The sequence below is a fragment of the Sinocyclocheilus anshuiensis genome, unplaced genomic scaffold (genome assembly GCF_001515605.1).
Source record: "Sinocyclocheilus anshuiensis isolate Anshui unplaced genomic scaffold, SAMN03320099.WGS_v1.1 scaffold2045, whole genome shotgun sequence".
Classification (NCBI taxonomy): domain Eukaryota; kingdom Metazoa; phylum Chordata; class Actinopteri; order Cypriniformes; family Cyprinidae; genus Sinocyclocheilus; species Sinocyclocheilus anshuiensis.
Genome location: NW_015536593.1, coordinates 48,390 through 57,164, shown reverse-complemented (window position 1 = coordinate 57,164; position 8,775 = coordinate 48,390). Strand labels below are relative to the sequence as shown.

The 8,775-nt window shown below is 37.8% G+C and overlaps 1 protein-coding gene across 5 annotated transcripts in view; it reads left to right on the top strand.

Moving 5' to 3' along the window:
• The window catches only part of LOC107703416 (EMAP like 5), a 112,244-nt gene that overhangs the window by 69,793 nt on the left and 33,676 nt on the right, over window positions 1–8,775 (top strand). For all 5 annotated transcript variants that reach the window (XM_016506054.1, XM_016506045.1, XM_016506037.1 and 2 more), the window contains 5 exons: window positions 1,493–1,586; window positions 4,890–4,990; window positions 5,997–6,190; window positions 6,281–6,392; window positions 6,654–6,781. In XM_016506054.1, coding sequence (XP_016361540.1) covers window positions 1,493–1,586; window positions 4,890–4,990; window positions 5,997–6,190; window positions 6,281–6,392; window positions 6,654–6,781 — 629 coding nt within the window. The remainder of the gene's footprint in view (window positions 1–1,492; window positions 1,587–4,889; window positions 4,991–5,996; window positions 6,191–6,280; window positions 6,393–6,653; window positions 6,782–8,775) is intronic.

Sequence of the window (8,775 nt, the reverse complement as noted above, 5' to 3'; positions counted from 1 at the left end):
ACACACACACACACACACACACATTTATAATATATATATGCATGTATATACAGTATGTATGTATGTATGTATTTATGTCCCTTATAAACCACGATTTTCCCATATTTTCCTTTTCTGAAGTTGGCAACTGTAATTAGTACTTAGTTAATTAGTAGTGTTAATGAATACTATAGTGATAAAAACCCATTCCTGGGGTCAAGTCTGGTATCCTGATTATTAGTGGCAACCATAACTAATACTGTTGGTTAGGAAGTTGATTAAAGATTTCAACTTTCATGTCAGTGTAACATATATCTTGTCAATTTAATGCATCATCAATAAAAATAGTTATACATTTCCTTAAAAAACAACTTACTGGCCCCAAACTTTTGAATGATAGTGTATATTCTTCTATTATGAAGTGAAAACTTGTGAAGTGGAGTGAAGAGCCAAAGTATTGTACAAAACGAAGTCCCTTGGAGATTAAAATGATCTTTCAAATACTAACATGATCAAATAGCTCCACATTCTGACACATCTAAAATAGTATAACTCATGGTGTCAAAGTATCCATGAATCAAAGTATGAATAGCATAGTATTTCCAATCTGGAAAAGAAATAGGTCAGTCACCTTTTGTGTATGTGTGTGTGTGTATGTACTTTGAGTAGAATATATTGTAGAATCAAGTTCTGCTAAAAATAAAAGTTTTATTTGTTATTATTATTATCTTAACAGTGGGGGATGAACTGTTTGACACTCAGAACACATTTTATCTGTCTGCAACAGGGATTTGTTACAGCGGATTTCATAGCAAATTTATCTGAGCAGGTTCTCTATATTCCGGTCTCTATTATATTTATGCATTTGGCAGATGCTTTTATCCAAAGTGACTTACATTGCATTTAAGGTATATACATTTCTATTAGTTATTGCATTACTTGGGAATTGAACCCATGACCTTGGCACTTGAAAGCGCTTTGTGTTACTGTTTAAGCTACAGAAAGGCCTGTTAAGTCTTGCACATACACGTTTGATTATGCCACACAATTTTGACCATTTTGCAGCTCATTCTTGCTAAGAATTACCCATTTATACCCATTTAAGAGACCATGTGGCTAACATGTCAAACCAGCAATTAATTAATTAATTAATTAATTAATTAATTTGTTTATAGTGGTGCGGGTAATTCTGAAATTGCTGAAATGCTCTCTGTAAACAGACTATCTACAATTTGTGTTAAACTAGGCATATTTACGGTTTAAAATCAAAGGTGTAAAAAGCAAAAACAGCAGAGCCTCCTACAATCTGTCAATGTCACTGGCCTAAACATAAATGATCCAACTGAAATTTCCACTGGAGCGATGCCTTTGTTACCTGTCACATTGTATTACTTGAGACGTCTTGTTTTATTGTTAGTAGGGTGGAGATTGTGTAAAGTCATTACATGATATACATGGCATTATTTGGCTGATGTTGAGTGTAATCAGAGCCGTATGATGTCTGTCTCTGCAGCGGATGGGAAGAGGCTGGCTTCGGTGGGTCTGGATGACAATCATACCATCGTCCTTTGGGAATGGAGGAAAGGAGAGAAGCTCTCCACCATCCGGTGAGTGAATAAGACCTGTTTTGCGTCTTCAAAGTTGTAGTCCATGATTTTTTAGCTTAGGGCAAATTATGTGGTAGTGTACTCCTATAAGCTGACTGAATACACTTTTGGCAGATATAAAGGCCAAAGTATACTTTATACCATCCGCATTCAGAGGCGGACAGTAACTAAGTACATTTACTTGAGTATTGCATTGACATAAAAAGGGAAATTTACTTTTGGTACTTAAGTACTTTTAAAAGCAAGTACTTCTGTACTTGTACTTAAGTAAAAATCTGTCTTTACAACTTTTACTTGTAATGGAGTAATATTTGACCAGCAGTATCTGTACTTTCACTCAAGTAATGGAGTTGAGTACTTTGTCCGCCTCTGTCCGCATTACGTCATTTTTGTCATCAAGAGGGCTCGCGGACAGCCGCGCACCCCGTCCGTGTGCAGGCAATTTTTTGAGACGGACGGTGCCCATACAAAAGCGCAGGCGCGAGGTGAATGTTGAGACAGAGTAAGTGGTACTGCGCATGTGTCGAGCTCATCCGTCTGTGCTCATCCGCGGTTGAGTATACTTTGAAAGCTGTGCGCGAAACAGAACGCGGAATGTGAAGTATACCCGGGCCTTAAGTGTCACAGTCATTAACTTCTTTTGTGTTTTCATTTAGTTTCTGTCGTCCTTTGATTAGTTCATTCAGTTCTCCTGTGTTTGATTAGTTATCATCCTCACCTGTCTGTCCCTCGTTATCTCACCCTACTTAAGTACCCCTTTCAGTTCAGTTAGCTGCCGGTTATTAGTTGTGTATGCTGCTTGTGTTACCTTGTGTTTTGTATGAATCTTCATCATCTTGGATTACTATTAAAGGTGTTATATGTAGGATTGACACCGAGTGGTTGAACTAGGTATTGCGGTCCAAATTCAAAATATTGGAGAGGTTTTTTTTCACCCGGTCCCTCCTCCTCAGACTTGATGCACACGCAGGTTGCCAGATTGACGACACTAACAGGAATGAGCGCTTTAAGCTGTCTCCATCTCTCAAATGCATCTCCAATATTTATTCTGCTTTTATTATACCGTTGTTGATCATAAAGTTTTTTGGATGGATGTCGAGGCTTTTTAGGATGGGCAGAAAGTTCTATTTCCCGCTCTGACCCCTTTTGTTTGCCAGCTTCCATGACTGAAATGAAATACGCTGTGTTTCCCGCCAACTGGCAACCCGGGGTGTCGAAATACAATTGGGTAAACTGGCAGTGGGCGGGTTTCACAAACCAAAACAGAGACCGACATTCCGGCCCGGAAAGCACATTTTCAAAGAAGAATAACTGACTAATAACTGAACTAACTTTTTTCTCCAAGCTGTGGTGTAAACTAAACCCCTAATGGCTATTTAAAAAAGTAGTTTGATATCTCCCATCTTAACTTTCTGTTTCAGTAGGAATATATTAAAAGTAAATTGCATTCGTCAAACTATTTCTTGGGGATTTAAAAGAAATACTTTCTGCTTTCTTCACCGAGCAGCCAAAGTTTTTATGACACTTTTTAATTCTTCGAAATACTTTTTCCCAGATAAACTTTATTCTTTTGTCACGTTTATATATGTCATCTAAAATATATTGGCATCAGTCCATTTTAGCAGATTAGTGTCTCAACACTTCTTCACGACATTAGCCTGTTTATCCTGCAGTCTCTGTCTCAGCATGATCATTATCCAAGGAGAGATTCGTGAAAACCACTGCTGCCCTTTTCTCTCCCTAAGGAGTGATTTTCATGATACGGCTGGTTCATGGCAACTAAGGGATTGTTTTATCCTTCTATCACAACATACTGTGTTAAATGCTAATTCAAGTTTTATTTATTTATTTGTTGTATTGTCATCATTTAAATGGCAGTATCGGTGTTGTATCTCTATAGTGCTTATATTAGACTTTTTATGTGTTTTAAAATCCCACACAGTAAGCTGCAAGGGTCCATAGAATATTTCAGAGAAAATGTGTCAAAAAAGAGAAAGAAAATAAATAAATAAATAAAATTAACACATACATACATAATAATTTTTAAAAAATGGTAACATTTCTTACAATAATCTAAATTATTTTATTCTGTTGGCAGACATCAGTTTTATGTTTCTGGTGGATCAAATAAGATACAAGATAATAAGATAAAAAAATTTTCCCCCAATATAAATGGGTCTTTATACATTAAATATAAAACTGTCTTAATATTTTAGAAACCCTTAAAACTTGCCTACACAATGTCTTTACAATCTATAAACCATGTTCAAAACATTATTATTATTATTATTATTATTATTATTAACATATAAACCCTCTAACCCTAAGTATTACACAGAAAAGCTCTGGCGAGCATCCAGAACATCCTTGGAATGTGGTGGCAATGACTTAGAATTTCTTCAGAAAATGTTGAAATCTACACTGAACAAAATTATAAACGCAACACTTTTGTTTTTGCCCCCATTTTTCATGAGCTGAACTCAAAGATCTAAGACTTTTTCTATGTACACAAAAGGCCTATTTCTCTCAAATATTGTTCACAAATCTGTCTAAATCTGTGTTAGTGAGGACTTCTCCTTTGCCGAGATAATCCATCTACACCTGTGAGGTGGATGGATTATCTCAGCAAAGGAGAAGTGCTCACTAACACAGATTTAGACAGATTTGAGAGAAATAGGCCTTTTGTGTACATAGAAAAAGTCAGCTCATGAAAAATGGGGGCAAAAACAAAAGTGTTGCGTTTATAATTTTGTTCAGTGTAGTTAGTATAAAACAGCTGTTGCTACCATTTCAACCAACTACAGCTCTTTACTCTGATAAAAACACTTTAATGTATATCCTCTCCTGGTTTATTGCTGTAATATAGCAAGGTTTCGAAGAGCGTATACCTCTTCTTACAGTCTGAAGCGTTTGTATTCCCCTGTCTGGATGTCTTGAGTTCATAGGTAGTGCAGAGCTCTAGCCGACTCCTCCCTGGGGCTTTCACTGGTAGAGAGGATGCTTGTGCGGGTGGAAGTAAATAGGGCCTGACAGTGCAGTCACTGCTCAGTGCTCTGCCCACTCCACATCGGGCCTAATGCAAAACCGCAGACAGCCACTGTCCCCTGCGCTGCTAAATTCACCACCGGCACTCAGACAGTGGAAACAGCACAGCAGACAGGTCAATTACAGCCCTACAGTGCCTTTTGAAAACCTTTAAACTCTTAAAAAAGACTGAAGGCTGTTCAATTCAACCTTTTTGGAGTTAGCAAAAGAATCCCAAATACATGTAACAATGTACATGTCTCTGTTTTTCATTTAAAGGGGAAGTAAAGACAAAATATTTGTCATTAAAGTCAACCCGTACATGCCAGACAAACTGATAACCGCTGGAGTGAAACACATGAAGTTTTGGCATAGAGCAGGTAAGACTATGGCTATGTCCGCATTAATCTGGATATATCTGAAAATTATGCTTTCGTTTAAAAACGTTCTCCGTCCACAGAGTTTTTAAGCATTTTCCAAAAGTTGCTCATTCACAATGACACAAGTCGCACTCAAAATCGGCATTCCATGTATGGTCTTAGGGGGGCGTTTACACAACACCATTTTCACCTAAAAACGTAAAATTTTTTAAATGTATTTTGACCATTCGTTTACATGACAACAACATTTTTTGGCCTGAAAATGCAAACTTTTGAAAATGGGTTTCAAAGTGCATGTTTTTGAAAACTATACTGTTATCATCTCCGTGTAAACTACAAAAACACAAATTTGTGAAAAAGACGATGTCGTGCGCATACATATTACGTGTTTGCGTGACATCGCCAACTACTGGCCTGGCATGCATAATACAGCATTTTTATATATATATGCATCATCGTTTTTGAATACGTCTTGTTTTTACAGTCCACACTACAACATGTCCACTTGGAAGAGCATCTTCAAAAAGGTCAGTTTTTGCTGGAAGGCATGTTTTTGAAAACTATACTGTTATCATCTCCGTGTAAACTACAAAAACACAAATTTGTGAAAAAGACGATGTCGTGCGCATACATATTACGTGTTTGCGTGACATCGCCAACTACTGGCCTGGCATGCATAATACAGCATTTTAAGTCGTTTTTACAAATCCATGTGAACAGGGTCATCTGTAAAACAAAACAATTTTTAGCATATCTTTGTCGTGTAAACTTACACTAAAATGCAACTGTGATCATCTTTTGCCACAGGGCAGCAATTGCGAGTAAATATTGTGTCAACTTTGCAGAAATGTAATAAGAAGATTATAAGGCCAAAACTTAGAGGAAAAGATGTGTTTTCAAATTTATCCGGATTCATGTGGACATCTTGTGAACCTCTTGTGGAGTATGTAAATGACTGTACACTTCTACTGCCAGAGATCACCTCACAAACCTTTGCTGTTCTCAGGTGGTGGACTGATTGGGAAGAAGGGCAGCATGGGAAAAACTGAAACCATGATGTGCGCAGTGTACGGCTGGACGGAAGAAATGGTGTTCTCAGGAACCTGCACGGGAGACATCTGCATCTGGAGAGATATGTTCCTGGTTAAAACTGTCAAAGCTCATGATGGGCCGGTGTTTAGCATGCACGCCCTGGAGAAGGTATCAGACTTAGCTTCAAGTAGGAAACAGCATGGAGTTACTATCCCTTTAAATATTTCCGAAATATAATGTGAATGTATTGTTGCTAAGGGTTTTGTTACTGGTGGAAAGGATGGAATAGTGGCTTTGTGGGACGACACGTTTGAGCGATGCCTCAAGACGTATGCCATAAAACGAGCGGTGCTGGCCCCAGGCTCCAAAGGTGAGGACATCCCTTGCATTATTTCAAAGACAATTTAGATATCACAGATGAGACACCTCATATACTGTGAAAATAATATTAATATTAATATCTATCTATCTATCTATCTATCTATCTATCTATCAGTGTGAATAACTTACCCGATTAAAGCCATTCAGGTCAAATACCTGCATGCATTCTCTAAAAACATTCGGTGTGTTTATTAAATAGAAAGCCGAGGCCATGGATGTGTGTTTATTTATAACACGTCCCTTCCTGCAGGTTTGCTTTTAGAGGACAACCCCTCCATTCGTGCCATATCTGTGGGTCATGGGCATATTCTTGTAGGAACAAAGAACGGAGAGATTCTGGAGGTGGAAAAAAATGGGCCCATAACTCTTCTGGTTCAGGTAAAGCACAGATTCAGCTGTCAGATTTGCTTGACAAGCCATGAGACATGAACATTTTGGGACACTCTGAGAAATAAGACCAGGGCTGAAGGATTTATTTCGGTTGATCTTGTTGATTCATTAAACAGGTCTTTTCAAGTCTTACCCTCAAGCTGCCTGTCATGTTACATAAACTTTGCATCCCTGGATGTGAACCTACATGAATGCAGAAATTAGTTTAGGATGGGTGTCTTAGTCGTGAATTACACGTTTAAAAAGGGCAATTTCTCAGTCACTTCAATCATGCGTGTAAGTAATCATATGAATATAATTCAAAACTTGAATACAGTGATTGACTGAATTGCAGTTTAAGAATGATGTGATGTTTTTGATTGCTTCATTTCAAAAAGAACTAGAATTTCATGAGAAATTAAATAGAGTTTTGCTATTTAATTATTAGGGTGTTCTGGATGGTTGCCAGGTTACTTACTGGTCTAAAAGGCTGAAATACAGTACCTGACTTTTGCCCAGATTTTTGCCCTGATTTACAGTCAGGACAAGTTGGCGCTAGCTGCCGAAAGTCAGACCACTCTGCAGATTTAAGTTGATGGATTTAATAGAAAATCACGTAGTGTATGATGGTCACTTTTAGCATCAGGCTATGATTCCCTCCAGTCAGAGGAGATCAAGCATGTTTGCTATTTTGAGCCGACATAAAAACACATAATGTTTTCATTTGTCATGTGTTCATGTGTTCATTTGTCACTTGACACAGAGTTCTTCAGCAATGTTTAGCTGAATAGAACACAGAAACAGCAAGAAACAGATTCAGTGGCGCAGTAATACTGGTGTTTATAGGTCACAGGTGTGTGTTGAAAGAGTATTTTACAACTTTGAACAACTCAGCCAATCATTAGACAAGTACCGGAACTATCTGTTTTATAATGCATGATTACTGTCTGCACATATGGCGTTATTTTAATGACAAATGTCGAGAGCGCATTATTGTAGCGCGAAAGCACATTAATACGATGCGCGAGCGCGAATCTCTCCGCTCGCGCGCGGATTTCTTAATATCTATAGCGCATGAGCACAGAGAGATTTGTGAGTGCACAGGACACAGTTTGAGTGAGAGGAGACATGTTTTAAGTGCGCGCACTCTCTCCGGGCGAGAGCAGCGTCTATCTGAGCGCGCGCGTCCGGTTTTGTGCGAGAGCAAAGGAAATCCGCGCGCGAGCGGAGAGATTCGCGCTCGCGCATTGTATTAATGTGCTTTCGCGCTACAATAATGCGCTCTCGACATTTGTCATTAAAATAACGCCATATGCACATACCTTGTGCAAGGTATGCATGAAGGCTTTTTTATTCGTCATATTCAAAAAAGCCTCTTTGATATGTCTGACACTACCTACTTCTGTTCACTGTGACAGTGAGCTGGTAATATGTATTACACAATTATTTAAAAAAAAAAGTTCAATCCCCATTACAGTTCATCTATTCAATTCACAACACAGTAGGTCTTTAAATCTGAGGCATAATGATCTTTGCAAGAGAAAATAAAACTCTATCGAAACCTTCTTTAGAAGATTGATGTTTCATTGGTTGATTTCTGGTTTATGGTTTATACCGAATCCTATTAGTATAGTAATTTTTTCTAATATATACAGTGGTTTCAAGCCATCTTTTCATAATGTTTAGATTTATGGTTTTCACTAAGGTTTTTTGAGTTTTGAATGGGCCTTTCTGTTTAATTTAGTTTGAACCATTTAATGTTCTTCATCTGTTTAGAACAGACTTTTAGAAATTTCAGTCTTGAGTATGCCATCTGTTTTTGTCTTTAAAAGGGTCATATGATGTTGCTAAAAAGAACATTATTTTGTGTATTTGGTGTAATGAAATGTGTTTATGCGGTTTAAGGTTCAAAAAACACATTATTTTCCACATACTGTACATTATTGTTTCTCCTCTATGCCCCGCCTTTCTGAAACGCGCCGATTTTTACAAAGCTCATCGGT